Source organism: Calidris pugnax, unplaced genomic scaffold, assembly GCF_001431845.1.
Source record: "Calidris pugnax isolate Ruff unplaced genomic scaffold, ASM143184v1 scaffold156, whole genome shotgun sequence".
NCBI classification, from domain to species: Eukaryota; Metazoa; Chordata; class Aves; order Charadriiformes; family Scolopacidae; genus Calidris; species Calidris pugnax.
The window spans coordinates 2,681,395-2,699,423 of record NW_015090889.1 but is presented as its reverse complement, the minus strand read 5'-3'; the positions used below and the strand labels follow the sequence as shown (position 1 = coordinate 2,699,423).

Genomic DNA, 18,029 nt, shown 5'->3' with positions numbered 1-18,029 from the left:
GGTCAAGGGACATGATTCTGCCCCTCTACTCTCTTCTCCTGAGACCCCACCTCAAGTACTGCATCCAACTCTGGAACCCCCACCATAAGAAGGACATGGAACTGTTGGAGCGAGTCCAGAGGAGGGCCACAAAGACGATCAGAGGGCTGGAGCACCTCTCCTATGAAGACGGGCTGAGAGAGTTGTTCGGCCTGGAGAAGATAAGGCTCTGGGGAGACACTACAGCAGCCTTCCAGTACCTAAAAAGGGCCTACAGGAGAGATGGGGAGGGACTCTTCATGGGGGAATGTAGTGGTAGGACAAGGGTTAATGGTTTTAAATTGAAAAAAGGGAGATTTAGATTAAATACTGGAAAGAAAGTCTTTATCGTGAGGGTGGTGAGATGCTGGAAGAGGTTGCGCAGAGAAATTGTGGATGCCTCATCACTGGACATGTTCAAGGCCAGGCTGGGTGGGGCTTTGAGCAACCTTGTCTAGAGGAAGGTATCTACAGGGAGGGTTGGAACTAGATGATCTTTAATGTCCCTTCTAACCCAAACCATTCTATGATTCTACTCTAAGGCATACTTTCTCTATGATAAGTAACTTCCTGATTTAGCTACGTACAATTCACGTAGACTACTACACAGAGAAATTAAATTCACAGAAAGAGTATCACAAAATAGCTTGGTTTCAATAATAACAGCCAGCATCCCTATCAAGAAATACTAAAATTCATAATTCAAAGGCAGAAAAAGCAGTTTGATAGCATATGTTAGAATCGTCACTTCACGAAGATATTCAATTTAAATGATTATCTGAGATGGAAGTTGACAATGAACAAAAGGCAAAATATAAATTCTTTACAATAGCTATGTGCATATGTATCAAAAGAACTAAAGAAATTAGCTCCATTAACACATTCTTGTGAAGCACCAGAAAAAGCAATACACAAATAAATTAACAATTGCTGTGGATCGTAATCTGAGTTTCTAAATCACTACAACTTACTACCAAGTGTAAAACCTCTTGGAATATTCATATACTGTTGCACAAGAGGCACTTGTTCATGTTTATCTGCATAATTTTAATATACAACTGCAAAAGCTGTTCAGCTCATAATGAAAACAATGATGTTTGACAAATCATGCCCTGTAGACTTAACTGAGTTGTATGCACTCAAATTTTAAGAACAATAAGTGACGTAAATAGATAGGTCAATCTCCACTATGATTCTACATATATAAATAGCAGATAAAAATTTCAGGCAGTTGTACTACAAACCATTAGTGCTAGATTTTGGATTTGATACAGGTTTATCAATGCACAATCATGAGGTCCATAGTAACACCCACAACAGGAATTGGAAATACATACCAAAGAAACAAAACATTTAAACTAAATTAGAGTGTACAACACACAAACAAGAGCAGACCATGAATATACATATAGTAATGTTGTTAGAAGTCGTTAAAAAAATGATTAAGGAATAAGCAGTACTAAAATGCAGTGAGAGAATTGCACTGAACTAATGTAGCACAAGAAAGTGTGAAATATGAAGGACACAATAATAAGCCAGTTCATACCATGAATTCATAAAAGATTACTTCACATGTCTATTGTATTGTAAGACATGCTTCATATTCTGTATATACACTTCCATTCTGCATATAAAACAGGTGTCCCACACAAAAGCTGATGTCCTAATATAACATCAATGATATCACAGAAAAGGAAGGTTTTAAGTACAGAAAAGAATGACCCATTTCAGTCTATGCTAGTCCTAAATCAGCAACAGAGACAGACACAGAACAAAACCACATTTCTATATTTGAGATCTCAAGAGTAGAAACAGAGTTTGGACTAGCTGAAGAGCAGACAAACATGAACAAGAAGATCAAAATAATTTTGATGTATTACTTGAGGAATAATCTGTTAGGACAGAAGGTGATAAAACCTGTATAAAAGGATGTTATTGGCCATTCAAGACATGATACAAGTGGAATGACCAACAGGTAAACTGAAGAACTAAGAAATTAATGTCATGCAAAAAACTACAGTAAGAGAAACTAAACATAATACCACGATACAGCTATTTAAGTCCAATAAACCATAAAAAGCTCAAACAAAGGAAAGACGATATACAGCAATATAAACAAATTAGTCTGTTTCCTACTCTGTAGTAACATCTTCAGCTCAATTTCAGGAATGCATTTCTGGTAAATATGTATGTTATACGTAGTTTTAGATTAGACTGACCAGCAGCATCCTGTAGTCTTGGGATGCCTCCTGCTTTCCTGAGACTCTCCATTATTGAAAGACATGTAGAGTAAACCCTCCCATAATTTTGCCACCAGTACAGAATGTCACAGGAGGAGGACTTTGCATTTAAGCATATAAAAACACATATAATGTGTGGGAAGCAATCTCAAAGAATCACAACTGTTTTGAAGCAGGCAATTGTTATTTCATGTTTAAGTGACTTTCCACATGATGTTCACTGCTAGGGACTAATAAGGGATTTCCTTTCTGCTTAGAGATGACTATATGATCAATGAAAGATCAGGTTATGAATACAGGCAACAGGATTCGACCAAGAAATAGTTTCTCAGATGTATGTCACAAAGCCCACACAGCTGATTCATATATTGCAGACACTGACATTCCCCAAATAGAAAGTAGAAGCTGCCTGGATTCCATTGACCTGAATCTTATGTGACTACTTAGTCCTCTGACTAATTCATTTTAAAAGTTCTTACAAAATTACGGATATGTAAGATCATATCTGAGAGGAAACTGACTTACACTTCATACCTTTTTAGTAACTATCAACCAGCCTTTTTCCACTCCTGCACAACCCCATTTTTTCACTATTGACAGACGATAAAATGGTCTGATCAACCAGGAAAAATCTACTTTCTGCAGATACTGAGGAAGAAGGAAGAAGAAAGCAAAAGACCAGACAGAGTTAAATCTGGCCAGGGATTGCCATGTCAAGGGCAACAAGAAAATTTTCTACAGGTTTGTCAGTGATAAAAGGAAGACTAGGGAAAATATGGTCCCTCTAAGGAAGAAAACAGGAGACCTGGTTACCTGGTATATGGAGAAAGCTAGGGTACTGAATGACTTTTTGCCTCAGTCTTTACCAGCAAGTGCTCTAGTCAAACCAGCGAATATGTGGTACAGTTGCTAACAGAAGATACTACAGGTACAAATTTGCTTAGCAAGCAAGGAGTCCACTCTTATGAGGTTGGTCTTTTTGCATTTGATACATTGGGTGGGAGTGTTGATCTGCTGGAGGGTAGAGAGGCTCTGCAGAGGGATCTTGACAGGCTGGATGGATGGGCTGAGACCAACGGGATGAGGTTCAATAAGGCCAAGTGCAGGGTCTTGCACTTTGGTCACAACAACCCCATGCAGCGCTACAGGCTGGGGGCAGAGTGGCTGGAGAGCTGCCGGGCAGAAAAGGACCTGGAGGTGTTGGTCGACTGTTGGCTGAACATGAGCCAGCAGTGTGCCCAGGTGGCCAAGAAGGCCAACAGCATCCTGGCCTGTACCAGGAACAGGGTGGCGAGTAGGGCCCGAGAAGTGATCGTCCCCCTGTACTCGGCACTGGTGAGACCCCACCTCGAGTACTGTGTCCATTTTTGGGCCCCCTACCACAAGAGGGACATTGAGGTGCTGGAGCAGGTCCAGAGAAGGGCAACGAAGCTGGTGAGGGGTCTGGAGCACAAGTCTTACGAGGAGAGGCTGAGGGAGCTGGGGTTGTTCAGTCTGGGGAAGAGAAGACTGAGGGGCGACCTTATCGCTCTGTACAAGTACCTGAAAGGAAGCTGTAGAGAGACGGGGGTCGGTCTCTTCTCCCAAGTTACAGATGATAGGACAAGGGGTAATGGCTTCAAGTTGCGCCAGGGGAAGTTCAGGTTGGATATTAGGAAACATTTCTTTACTGAAAGGGTTATCCAGCATTGGAATGGGCTGCCCAGGGAGGTGGTGGAGTCACCATCCCTGGAGGTATTTAAGAAACGTGTAGACATGGTTCTTCAGGGCATGCTCTAGTGCCCAAGATTATTGGTTTGTTGTGGGCTGCTGAGTGGGTGGGTGATGGTTTTTTGGTTTGGTTGTTGTTGTGTGTTTAGGTGGTGGGTGGTGTGGGGTTTTTTTTGTTTTGTTTTTTGTTTTTTTTTTGTGGTTGGACTCGATGATCTCTGAGGTCCCTTCCAACCACCACAATTCTGTGATTCTGTGAAAAAGAAGAAATGTTCTCGAGCTAGGCACAAGATTTTGAGATCAAGACTGTTCACGTGCCAATGAGCTTTCTATAAGAATCATGTATTTGTAGCTTGACAGCAGTTTCAAACAATCAAACTGAAGAACAGCTGTAGCTGTTGCTATAACTAAGATAAAGAACTGGAAGTCCCTCAGAACTCGGTTTCTCTTAAAGTAAAAGGACTGCACTGTTAATGCAACAGCAGTTGCAGTTCATGAATCAGAACATAAAACTCCACGGAAGCCCATTCAATCCCTAACAATGCATTACATATGGTCCCTTACATATAACTAACTCCTGTTTTTGAAGTACTCTTCTACAGATTAAGACAAATATTTTCACTTCAATTAACCACAGCAGTCAGAATTTGGTATTTAGGAACATTCAAATGAAGCTGCACGTTAAAACATGCCTTTTCAAGCATTTGATATGAAACACTAAAATGAAAGACAGTAATCAACTCCCATTACTATTCCTCTGTTGTCCTCCTATACCTGTACAACGTTGAAAAAAGTCTATTGTTCCTCCCTTTTGTTACTTCAGTGATCTCGGGCAATTGATCTTCAGAAAGAACAGTTATTCACACATAAATCAGAACCTGGTCATTACCTCTAACAACTACTGAAGCAGATTCATAAGCCTGACTTGTCTGTAAGTATCAACACATAGCCAATGGTCTAAGAAGAATTCTCGTTTCCTAGTACTGACTGAAAAAAGTAGTGACAGTACTCTCCTCAAAAACTGTGAGTTTGCAACTAAGATAGAAGTAGCAAGAAAACTGAAATTTACACAACAGCACAACTGAGTTCCCCCAGAATGGAGAAAAAGATTGTCCAAGCTATTTATCCACATGTGCATTTTTGATTATTTTACAAATAATGCTGATTAGTGCACAGCTTACTAGGACAGGCAACTTCAGAGGGCATTTCTAGCAGCTCATTTTTCCTTTTGAATAATGGATTTCACAAAATGTAAAGCAAGGAGGAGAACTGTCTAAAAATATCCTGCATACTGTCAGTATTACACAGATGACTGGAGGAAAGTATGCTATAAATTGTGGGATATATAAAAAGTTCCACAATTCATTATCTAACTCAAGCAGACTAAGAAAGCATGGCAAATATCTGTGTATATATGCCTGCAGCACATGAGAAACCTTTAAATCACAGAACAGTTGAGGCTGGAAGAGACCTCTAGAGACCACCTTGTCAAACCCCTCTCCCCTTCTCAAGCAGTGTCACTTGTAGCAAGCAGCTCAAACTCATATCCAGATGGTTTTTAAAGATCTCCAAGGAGAGAGACTCCACAACCTCCTTGGGCAACCTGTACCAGTGCTCGGTCACCCTCACAGTAGATGTTTCCTGATGTTCAAGAGGAACCTGCCGTGTTCCAGTTTGTGCCCACTGCCTCTGATTATGCCACTGGACAGCACTGGAAAGAACCTAGCTTCATCTTCTTAATAATATCTCCCTTTTAGGTATTTATATATTATGAGATCACCTCCTGAGCCTTCCCTTCTCCAGGCTGAACAGTCCTAGCTTGCTCAGAATTTCCTCATAGGAGAGATGACCCTTTCCATTCATCATCTTCATGGCCCTTCACTGGACTCTCCAGTAGGTCCATCTCTCTCATACTGGGGAGCCCAGAACTGAGCACAGTACTGCAGCAGCGGCCTGACCAGTGCTGAGGAGAAGGGAAGGATCACCTTGCTCTACTTACTGGCAACACTCCTAATGCAGTCCACAATACCATTAGCCTTCTCTGCCTCAAGGGCACAGTGCTGTTTCATGTTCAACTTGGTGTTCACCAAGATCCAGAGTGCTTTTTCTGCAAAGCTGCCTTCCAGATCTTTAGCCCTCAGCATGTACTTGTGCACGGGATTGTTTCTCCCCAGGTGCAAGACTTTGCCCTTTCCTTTGTTTACTTAATGAGGTTACTGTCAGCCTATTCCTCTAGTCTACGGAGGTCTGTGCCTAAATGCCTAAATGATGGCACAGCCCTCGGGTGCATCAGCCACTCCTCCTGCCATTATCCAGATCATTAATGACGTTGAACAGGACTGAACCCAGTATTGGCCCATGGAGTATACACCGCTGGCTAGTGCCCTCCAAGTAGACTTCATGCTGCTGATGACCAGCCTCTGGACCCATCTGCTTAGCCAATTTTCAATCCAGTTTACTCTATGTTCATCCAGTCCATACTCATCAGTTACCCTGTTATAATCTTATAAGAGATAGTGTGAAAAGTCTTACTGAAATCAAGGTAGACAATATCCACTGCTCTTCTCTCATCCACCAAAATAGTCATTTCATCATAGGTTATCAAGCTGGTTAAGCATGATTTCACTTTTGTGAATCCATGCTGACTACACCTAATGACTTTCTTGTCCTTCATGTGCCTAGTAGTTTCCAGGATTAGTTGTTCCAGTACCTTCAAAATGACAAATTTTAATTTATAGATAAGAAAGCTCCCTCTCTGTTTCTTAGTACATTTATTTAAAAATAGTAACAATAATGGAGCCTTCAAATTAATAAAAAGAATGGTCATATGCCCCAAAAATGTCTAAACATACATTTGTAGATTCCATAATTGATGAGTCAGCCACCAGGAATGCAAGTAAGAAGAAACATAAGTCACATAACAATGTACTTATTTACATCCTATTTATCTTTAGTGACGATTTCAGCAGTAGCTAAAACCCACATGATATCACAAGTCTATGGACTGATTCCCATACCAACAATATTGAAAGAAAGGTTTGAGATCTGTTACTTTACAGAGTTTCTTTACTAACTCCAAATCTCCAAGTTTTCTGGTTACATGTTAGGAAAGAGTTTTCAAAAGGCCACAGATCTAAATAGGAATTCTGAATCAGCATTAGTGATTATTTTAAAATACATGCTAGCTTGCTATAATAACTGGGAGTGGATATTTAATTTTATTTTTAAATAACTATGTTTATACTTATATATTCATGTCTTGTAACTCAGAATGGACTTCTCTTCCACCTGTTCGCTATCCAGACTTTTGATCTCTCTTGGTAATGTTGCTCTTGAGCATCAAATTCTGATTTTTCCCTTCAAAAAAAAAAAGCCCATGAACTATGCACCTTGAGTGGCATGTAGAGGCAGTCCCTGGACAATTATGATAACTGAAATATTCTTTATATTAGGAACATTTTAATCGCAAAATTATACTTTCACATAATTTATGTCACAGGAAAACAAGAAAAATAATTGCAACATAATGCCATATCTTGATTTCATCTTTTGCAATCTTTTTCTGAAGAACAACAATAACATTAAGATGGCATATGAACTTTGCACTTGGAGAGCAATGTCAATTGTGTTTCAGGCATTCATCTTGCCTTGTAAAATCTGTTATCAAGTCAGTGTTTGCAACAGTTTGCTTGCATTTTCAATTGCAACTACTGCCATAAAAAAAAGGGCCTTTTATGGGGAAAAAAGCTAATAGAAACAAAATACTACAACAAGCACTTTCATCCACTCTGTAATACTATGAAAACCAAGTGATATATGTAGCAATGTATGAAAGCAGCTAAGAGAGACTGTCAAATCTTACTATATGAACTTGAAGGCAAAGATGATTGGTCACCATTTTTGTGCAAGGCAAGTAACGAAACGCTACAAAGCTTTGCCTGTCACAATTGCAAAAAGAATGAGAAAGTGGTTATTCAAAGTAACTTACATATTTACACGTTTCAAAAATATCGTCATCTGCAAAAGCATGTCCACCCTTCTAAATCTGAAAGGTCTACTTGTATATTTGGATACACACTACTCCTTTCCATACATTTGCTTGTTACAATTGTGAAAGGCTTTTCTGTGCTTCAGACAAGAAGCTTATTAGACTGCTAACGTTAATAGATTTACTTGAACATTATTATCTTTGCTTTAGCACCTTCAAAGTTCAGGCAGACAATCAGTAGCAAGAGAGAGCTGTTAAAAATTATTTTCTAGTAGTTGTGAAAAAATTTTGCTTTTTAATGAAAATGGTTACATTTTTACATTGCTTACATTTGATTATTAAGCGAAAGATATTAGTAAAGTTTATCTTCCCGTTATTATGACAGTAGCTAAAGGGTTTTCTTAAGATGTGTCCCTCAACCCCATTAATTTCCTGGTTGCCAAACTCCTATAAATGACATAGAAAAAATATTTTTGAATTTACAATAAAAAATACTTAGTATAGGAATATTTTGTTCTTAATTTCTAAATTTTTTATTTTGTATTTTATGATTGACAAGTAACAGAGACAGTGTGTTTTATATTCTTGATAACATAAATGAAAAATGAAAATTATTTCTTTTATTTCTTATCCTTACTAAGTACATTTAAAAACTTACTACTCACACAAATAGCACAGCACATATTCAAGCACTGAATTTATGAAATAAATTGACAATTCCAAAGATAAATTATTTCAGTTATGTTTTAAAATTCCACTTCTATGCAAATCTTTTTTCTTTCTTAAAGAGCACACAAAATAAATTCAAACAGCAAAACTATAAGGTCCAATAGTTAAGAGAATCCAACGAGGCAAGTTTTTCACTTTTTTATCGTCTACTTGTTTGACTTAGAGTATGAAGATAACCCATACCCTAGCACCAGTAGCATTCTTGTTTGACACAATACAAAAAATCCCACAGACTGTGACCTTTTAGATGAACATTTCTAGAATCTTCCTCCTGTATCTAATTTCAGCAGTATTCAATATACCTACATTCCCCATTCTAGTGCTAAAATATCTTTATTTCTAAATTAAGTTAATGCATTAAGTAATAGTTTCTGTCAACTCATTCACTGAACACTACAGAGGAAAAACTCTGCAATGTTTCACAGTAAGCATTTTTTTTTAAATTTTTTTTTTTTATAAACTAGCTTGGTAATATCATGTAAGCAGTGCATACCTAGGCAAAAACCATGTTCTATACAAGACTTGAACATGCTATTCTGAAGTCAAAGCCTAATGCTGGGCACAAGCAATGAGATTAGGATTTCTTTGATAGAAGAAGAGCGTAATACTTTCAGTGCCATGCCAGGAGTTGTTGCCCGTTGAATACCGATTTATTCTAGGAACAGAGCCAGAGACTGAGACAGCCCAAACAAAAGAGCTAACAAACTATTCCTTCTCATTCAGGGATTGAAACATGCAATTTCAAACCTGACAGGATGAGGAAAGGGCAGCATTTCCCAACGCATCAAACATAGACAATGTGGCTACCTAGAGAGGGAACATAAGCCTTGGACAGCAAGTCATACTGCAGGCCTGCTTTAACAGTCAACGTGCAAACCTGCTGTGTTGAATCATTTGAGCAAGTAGCACCCTTCCTTTTGGTACAGTTACTTTTTGTGGGAGGAAAATTAAATAGCCATGTCCAGAGCACAGCCTCTTCCTCACAGAATGCTATTTGGAATTACTACCAGAAGGAAAACTAAACTATAGCTGAGGCTGTGCTAATTTTTGTCAAGGCTGTACAGCAGTGCCAGGGATCAAAGCAATGAAAGAGCAATGCAAAGCCATCTTCTTCCCTAATATTCAGATCTATAACGAAGGACAACCAGCTCATCCTAATATTGAGGTCCTCCGTTTCTGCATCTTTTTTTGTAACAGTTTTTAGAAAATTATTATTATGGGCAAAAAAGTGTATTAGCAATTGTGGAAGCAAAGCTATCACAGAAATAGCTAATAAACATCTTGGTAGAAAAGTTTAACATTGCATTCATTGCGTCTATAATGGTACAGCAGTGTGTTTTTTAATTAAAAACAATCCAATGCAATTTGACAAAGCTCGTAAATTCAGCTTTGCAAGGACAGTACTGTCTATTTAGGAAACAGACAATACTTAGTCAAAGGGTATCTTAAATTAATTCAATGTTAAGAGAAGCAGTAAATCTAATGGGAAAAAACAAGAGCTCAGCAACGTATTCAGAATGCTAGCAGTCTTGGACTGTATTAGGTATGCTCTACACTTACCTGAGCAGGCAACAACATAAGACAGTAACAGAAATACTGTGCCAAAATCTCCCTTTCACAGTGGCAGCAGTAATGGTTGCTAAGCATGGCACAACTAGCTGTAAACTGGTCCTTTTACAAATCTGATAGCTACCTGCATTTCATTCAGCTTCCCAGTGAATGCTTTTTCATGTTATAGCCTGTATCTGCTCTTTGCAAAGAGAGAAACCCACAGTTTTCACTAGATTTCCAAACTGGAGCACTCCGACTTTGCTTTCCAGGTTTATCTCCAGCAAACAAATGGATTTGGTCAATGTTAAATAAGTGGTCACCTCTCAGAGTAGTAATCAGATTTGGAGCGTTCATTACTAGATCAGGATTTTAAATGTTAACCAAAGCTCTACAGAAGACCTAGAAACTCAAATAATAGAATAAGGCACTGCACTGACCTCTTCAATGATCATTCTTGCCTATTTTTGAGACTTTACAATGGGAAGGTAGGGTGGCAGTTAGCAGACTAGAAACCAAGCAAAATTTACATAATCCCAATCCCACTCTTCGGGCCACTGAGATCAAGTTTTGAGAGTGTGCATCCAATACCAAACTGTAACTTATAATGTGGCATAACCTAAGAATTTCCCAGGATGCATGATCTTCAATAGTCAAAAAAGGAACTTTTCGGAGAAGACTGTTCTCCTGAAGGATGAACAAAAGCACTTCTTAAAGTAAATTAAAAGTTTGGAGATGACTGAGAGAAGCCAGAATGACAGAAAAATTGCTGAGGAGGAAAAAAATTATAATCTGCAAATATAGAGTTGTATCTGCTCTGAATAAAATAAAAAGCACACAATGAAAAAAGGAAATCCAAGTAACTGACTACAAGGTGGTTTCATTCAGGATGATCTAATTTAAGTTGCACTATGTCAAAACTAACCCACTCAGCAAAAATTATGTCTAAACAAAGCTACTAAATATCACTACATATTAAAGTTATATCACAACTTATGCATCAAAACTAATCAGCTGTCTTAAAAGAAGCACTACAGGGTTTGTTATAATGGAGGATGTCTAACAGAAACCAAGTAAAATTAGTATTTTATTAAAAATCTTTTCCTTAGCTTAGTTCAGCTATAGGTTCCACCAGTTTATGAGTAAGTTGGCCACACTATAACTTTCATTTTAAAAAAGTAACCAAAAGGTCAGTCTGTAATTCCCCCCCCCCCCGCCCAAGTTGTGGGACTTAAGATACTTATGCCTGTATTCTTTGCAAGAGCTTTGCTAACCAACGGTGTTTCTCGCTTACTACAGGTTGGCACCAAACATTGCTCTGAGTAATTACAAGTATTTGCTGAGTTGAAATTCTTTTGGCACCTTCTTTTCTTTGTGTGTTAAACATGGTGTTTTTCTGGAGGAGGGTGGTTATTGCACTCAGCTCCATACACAGCCTCAGTTTGTTTTGCAACTGAAATCCCAACATATAATGTATAACCAATGGTAGTATCACAGCCTAGAGCCCCAGCCAGGGTCAAGAACAACAGGGACTTAATGGAAGCCACACCATAAAATATATGTGGAAGATCTGACCCACAATGATGGCTTTTTCCCCCAACAATGCATCATAAAACAAGGTTTCTGGGAGTCAGCAACATTTGTTTTCATTTAGTCAGGCCCGTTTTGTTGTGCCTGATTGCAAGAGATCTATTAATGCTTTTCTCTTCTATTTTTTTGAGGGCAAAGCCAGCCTTGCATCAGTAACAAAAAGCCTCAAGGCAGAATATAGTAATGGAAAAGTAGGCTTACAATTCCTACTATTAAAAAAAAAAGCCAACAAAAAACCCCCAACAAAACACAAAACCAAAAAACCCCGCAATTTTGGTATAATTTTAGCAAAAGCAACCACTGCTACAAAATAGAGGCTGTTTTGACTTCTCCCCCGCCTTCAACTTAAAGGTCTAAGAACTGCAACTAATGGCTCAGTACAATTTTTTCAGCTCTTTTTTTTTTAAGTGCTTATTTTTACACCAAGTGATATTTACTGCATTCTTAATACTTCACCCAAATTTAGCAAGAAGTTACAAATTAATCCCATAAAAAGAAATGTTGTATGCTTTTAATTTCCAGAAAATGCTCTTCTGTAGCTGTATTCCAAAATGATACAACAGCTTTTCTCAAAAATACTAACTTACAGATTTTAAATGTAATGAACCTGACAGGAACTAAAGAAAGCCAAAGCATGTCAATTCTAAAAAGCTACGTTTATCCAGTTATTCAAGATTTAATTAACCTTTTGTGTATTCTGTCTACAGAGGCATCTTTATGGTTTCTTTCTGAAAATATTGTTAAAAAGAAGCATCTCCTTACTAGGTCACACATCTGAACACAAACACAATTATCAAAACGTGACCTTTTTTTGAAAAGCGAAAAGTAGAACAAATCTGAAATGAGATTACAGCATTAAACTTGGATAGAAAAAGAACAAACTGGGAGACTGGAAATATTGTTCCCTGGCTATACAGTATTCTGCAGTTAACCATCTCACAACATTATGGTTGTTGCTGGGCAGGAAAAATATTATGTTCAATACAGAGATTCACTGCAGTAATCAAATCGCAAATACAATGTCCCACTAGTTCTAAAAAATTTGCATTCTGTAATGCCAGATCACTTCTTCAGAAGAAAAAAAGAAGAACTGAGAACCTCTGACTTGATACAAAATTAGCATTCACTTCTACTCATGAAGGTCTCATGCAACATGATGCCTTGTGCACCCATCTAATCTAATTTCATTTATACTACTTGTTCCTGATGCATGGAACCACAATTTAAATTGCTCTGCAAAGACCCTTCAGAAAAATGTTAGATCCATCCTACAATTTACTGTTGTCATAATCTGTTCAAAACCAATAATGCCTCAAATATGTATACAGTAGGACTACATCATGTGACTGAAAATGAAAAACTACTTACATAGTATGCATGTTCAAACATACATGATACAAAAATTGGCAAATAACATTAAAAGCAGTATCTCAACATTCTTCTCTAATTCTGTAAAAAAAACCTTTAAAAAATGACCTGCCAGATGATCGTTTATCATGTACCCATCAAAGAACCTTCCAGTGACTGTTTTGTTTAGTGTTTTAAAGCAGAAGTGGCAAAATAGAGGTGGGGGAGGGAGGGAAGGGAAGGAAAGAAAGAGATACTCAGCCAACATAAGCAAAAATTTTGCTTCCAACCTGCAGCATGTCTAATTGCTTTTACTACATCCCCTCACAAACCTTCCTATCTAGGTACCTCAGTGATCTATGTTCTCAAATATTAATTCCACTTACAATTTCATGCCTTGTTCTTGAGAAAGAGACTAGAGATCAGTCAATGAAAGCACTCATACTGGTTTGCTCAACTTCAAGTAATTCACTGTTAGCATAATGATCCACTGTAAACCTTTTAGATAACACTGAAAATTTGCTTACATATTCAGCAGTTAAACACTCTCACAGGAACCTTAATGAAGTTGAATGCAATCAAACATCTGTCTTAAAGTCTTCTCAATTCTGAAGCAAAACAAAGCATCAAATCACTGTGTGTATTTTCCAGTCATTCACTGCAGAATGCCAAATCCAATACTTCTTTAGATTTTAGGAAATTTCTCACTTAAAAAGTTAAAAATAATAAAACTTTAAAAACACCTATTTTCTGCTCATAGGAAAATCTTAAAACCAGTTGCCCCTATTTAAATGTCAACAGGTCAGAAAGTATTTCCAGTAACTTCAGTCTAAGAAAACCTGAAAAACTGAGAGCTTAAGGAAGCCTTTCACAAAACTTACAAAGTCGCTAAATAGAACACCTTGCTGCCTCTTACTCCCTGTTCCAATAAAAGCACAAATACTAGCATGAAATACAGTATCAGCTGAAGGAAATTAATGGTCTATTTGCTTCTAGATATTTTACCAATTTTATTTATTTAAAGAGCCTTGAGGATCTGCTTCACTTCAAAGACAAGATATTAATTCAGGGACACAAGTATCTCCATGAAGCACCTAATCAGAGACTCATTCTTCAGTAGTCCATCATTTCCGTGCAAAAACATACTGGCTTCCATTCATAACATTCTGCCAAACCAAGATCTGACCCAATGTTTTTAAGGAAACACATCTAAAAGCATTCCCTAAGTAACGTATCGGCAATGCTCTGTTGAAAAAAAATTATATTAAAACTGATCAGCAGAGATGTAGGAACATAATGATTTGGTGGTGAATTCATAATGTAAAATTTACAGAGAAATTACCATCCTTAAAAAACGGTACAAATCAATTAAAATACCAAACTATTAGTAGGTTTTACTACACCAGAACAAGTGCATATAAAACAAAATTTTAGAAGGCCTTAGCAGCTAACTTTCTATCAACAGCTGATATATAACATGCTTCTAAAATGTGTTAAAGGCTGTATTAATTATACCAACCACAATTCTGAAGTACTTGGGTGTCACAGAACAATCTATTTTTTATTAAAACAGAAGGGCAAATCACCTTTATTTCATTTAGAAATCAGCTTTTTCTAGTATTCTAAAAAAAAAAGTGCAACTTGATTAGGAACGTTTTAGAAGAAGTAATGCATCACGATTCTTATTTATGAATATAAATAATTGTGAATATCCTACTACCTGTCATCAATTAACCATGCACATTTATGCCATTCCTCTGATCTAACACTTCCCAGGTTAAGTTAAAATAACATTGTTCAAGGGAGAGGGTACATACCCATTTCATTAATAGTTGCTCTTGCCTTTGAGACAAACGAACTAACTTCACTCGAGTGCATTTTCGCTCTTTCTTTAAGGTCAGCACCTGTAAGCGACATTTCACATACATGTTAACAAGCAGTATATAGTACTGTAAATCCTGTTTTCAAAATTAAAATATTCCTGTATTCCAAAAAACATGAAATCTACTTTGACACAAGGACAGTTCAAATTGGTCACATTCATTTTGCACAGATTTCAAGGAAAACATGGACTATTTCTCAAGGAAAAAAAACAAAACAACAACAAAAAAATTCCAAATTATCCATCACAAGATTTTCACTAAGTATATTCTTCCCAGTGACATTTATTCTTCTCATATTAAAATAGTTTACGAACAATAGCATTTATGCTAATATTTCACCTGACATTTACTTTTTTCCCAACTGTGTCACAAAGTATGTGTTTTTCATATCGTTCTCTTGTTATTCTTTTACTGGTAGATCATAAAATACCTAGGGTGCATGTTCACTGAAAGGGTTGAAAGGTTCACTGAAAGCATTGGAACTGGCTGCCCAGGGAAGTGGTTGAGTCGCTGTCCCTGGAGGTATTTAAAAGATGTGCAGACGTGGTGCTGAGGGGCACAGTTTAGTGGTGTACTTGGCAGTGTTAGGTTAAGTGTTGGACTTGATGACCTTGAAGGTCTCTTCCAGCCCAAAAGGTTCTATGATTCTGTGATTAACAGACGCTATTTAGTTCAAAAAATAATTCTACAGTGGACCTAGTACCATTTTTCAACTCACTTGATTGAAATGTATTTTTGAATAAGTTAAATACTACACTTTTGTTCTTCCTAAAAATGCTAAAACTTGATATTTTAATCTTTTTTTCATGGATTTATGAAAATAATTCTGTTTTAAAGGTACACTGTAAGGAGAGATGGTTACAAAAATGTGTTACTGATATGCAAACCCAACATTTTCTCTCATGAATGTCTAAAGAAAAAGAGAGAGTAATAACAATAGCTAAATACAGAGTAAGACAAGAAGTCCATCTTTCTTATAGAGGAAGAATACATGAAAAAGACAAAACCTGCACGTACATATTTATTCTCCACGGAAGTGCTACATTTGCACCGCAACTTTGTATTTTTTCCATTTGATAAAAACAAACCTATTAAGTTATCTCTTGGCGTATATCTGAAAAGGCTAAACAAAGCATACAACCAATGGAAAAAAAAAAAAAAGTTTTATAATTCTCTGCTTTGAGAATCAAAATACTATTTATTCAGGAAAATGCATCTGACTCAGACTAAGTTAAAATTTTAACTCCAGATTTTAAATTAAGCAGTCATAGGCTCCCCCATTTACCTTTCTGGACTTAAGTCATGCTAGACCCTGGTGACCCTCTTCATCATAGTTTTAGATATGCTTTTGTTGACAGCATTAGTTGAAATTAACAACTTTAGCCCAGCTCTGTGAAAATCAGTATCTCAATATGACATTTTCTGATAGATATCCAGTTGCTGTTTTAAGGTAACATGCCCAATAAAGCAGCAGTTCTACATCTCTCCTACTTACTTCTTAGCAAAGCTCCTCATTTCACTAAGACTTCTGTCGTTCTTCTATGCATGTCAATATAAAACCAATGAAGCATCAGTCCTGACAGCATTTGCATGTTTCCCACTAAATAATGTCAAGTTTAATTTACACTGTCAGACACCTTGCCAAAAGCTTCCAAACAACCTTCTAGGATATGCCCCCACTGAAGACAGTATGACAGGCCTGTTGAGCAGGCAGTATAGACCAGGAATTACTGTGGTCAGGTCTGCACTGCAGAAAAATTGCAATTGCTAACTTTGTAATTCACAAGCAATATATAAAGAAATCTTGCCAGGAACCTAAAAAGCAAACAATATTTGCACTCATAAATCTGGATAGAACTCTAAATCGTAAAAAAATGCAAGCAACTGTCACAAAAGCATTTATGTAAGGATTTTGTAGCTAAAAGGAGCTTTATAAAACTTCATGACAAAACCTGCCTTAAAAGTTATATCAGCAAATATGCAAATGAAAAAATATCACTTCTCTGATATCAGCTAATGCCTGAGTCTCATTGGAAAATGGACTCAACCCAGAAAACCCCAACCCTTCTAATACAAAAAATACACAAACTGTGGATTTCTTCCATCATTTAGAATATACATTTCCTGGAAGATATCTACAGAAATCTATTAAATTTTCAATGGAAAATTTTGTGAGAATGGATTAAAAGGTAGCTGCCAAATTAAAGATTTTGAGTACCATAAAAAAACTTCTAGCACAATAGCCAATCTTAGTGCCTTAACCAACTTCTGCAATCTTACATTTCTTTTTTTAAATACTTCTCCCTCATAACTATCAAGGGAAGGGAAAAAGTTCTTTTCTTAACCCTTTCCTATTTTAGCCCTCCATAGCATAATAATAGTAACTGAAGCTTTTTCAGAAAGGAGACTTTTGGGCAGAAACCATTCACTGCACTCCAACACAACACTGTGGTTCACAGGAGATGAAGTGCCACTGACAATACTTTTGTTCCTGTTATAAGACTCAACCACTGATCAAAGAATTTTTGAATAATACCTTGACCCACATAGCAGAGAACTATTCGCATTTCTTCGAAATCTGCTCTCTAGTCAGAAGAAGGAAAGGTCAAGTTTCTGAAGACAGTCATAAAGGAGAGTTCAGGTTCAACCAGAGACTTCTGCTCTCTCAGCTACCGAAATCAAAGATCCCTTCTCTCACCCCAAGTTTACTTCTTTAAAGTATCTGAAAATAGTATTTGCTCAACTGCAAGTAGCTAAGCTTTTCAAACCACAAAAACTCTCACAGAACTATCCTCTGCAACTTTCCCATGAGCCACAGCTGAATTCTGTGGACAGATTTGGCTGATCCGCTTCCCCACCACCACTCCCAACAGACTCCAGCAACTGGATCTGTGACTCCACGCCACGCTGAAGGCAGGGGTTCCTAAGCCCCTCTACCCAAAGATGTAAGAAAGGTGGAACCTCAGCAACCAGTGA

The 18,029-nt window shown here is 37.3% G+C and overlaps 1 protein-coding gene across 1 annotated transcript in view; it reads right to left on the bottom strand.

The window, feature by feature from the left end:
- The window catches only part of AUH (AU RNA binding protein/enoyl-CoA hydratase), a 110,784-nt gene that overhangs the window by 68,661 nt on the left and 24,094 nt on the right, over positions 1 to 18,029 (bottom strand). The window contains exon 4 of the mRNA XM_014947578.1: positions 14,988 to 15,074. Within this exon, the coding sequence (XP_014803064.1) occupies positions 14,988 to 15,074 (87 nt within the window). The remainder of the gene's footprint in view (positions 1 to 14,987; positions 15,075 to 18,029) is intronic.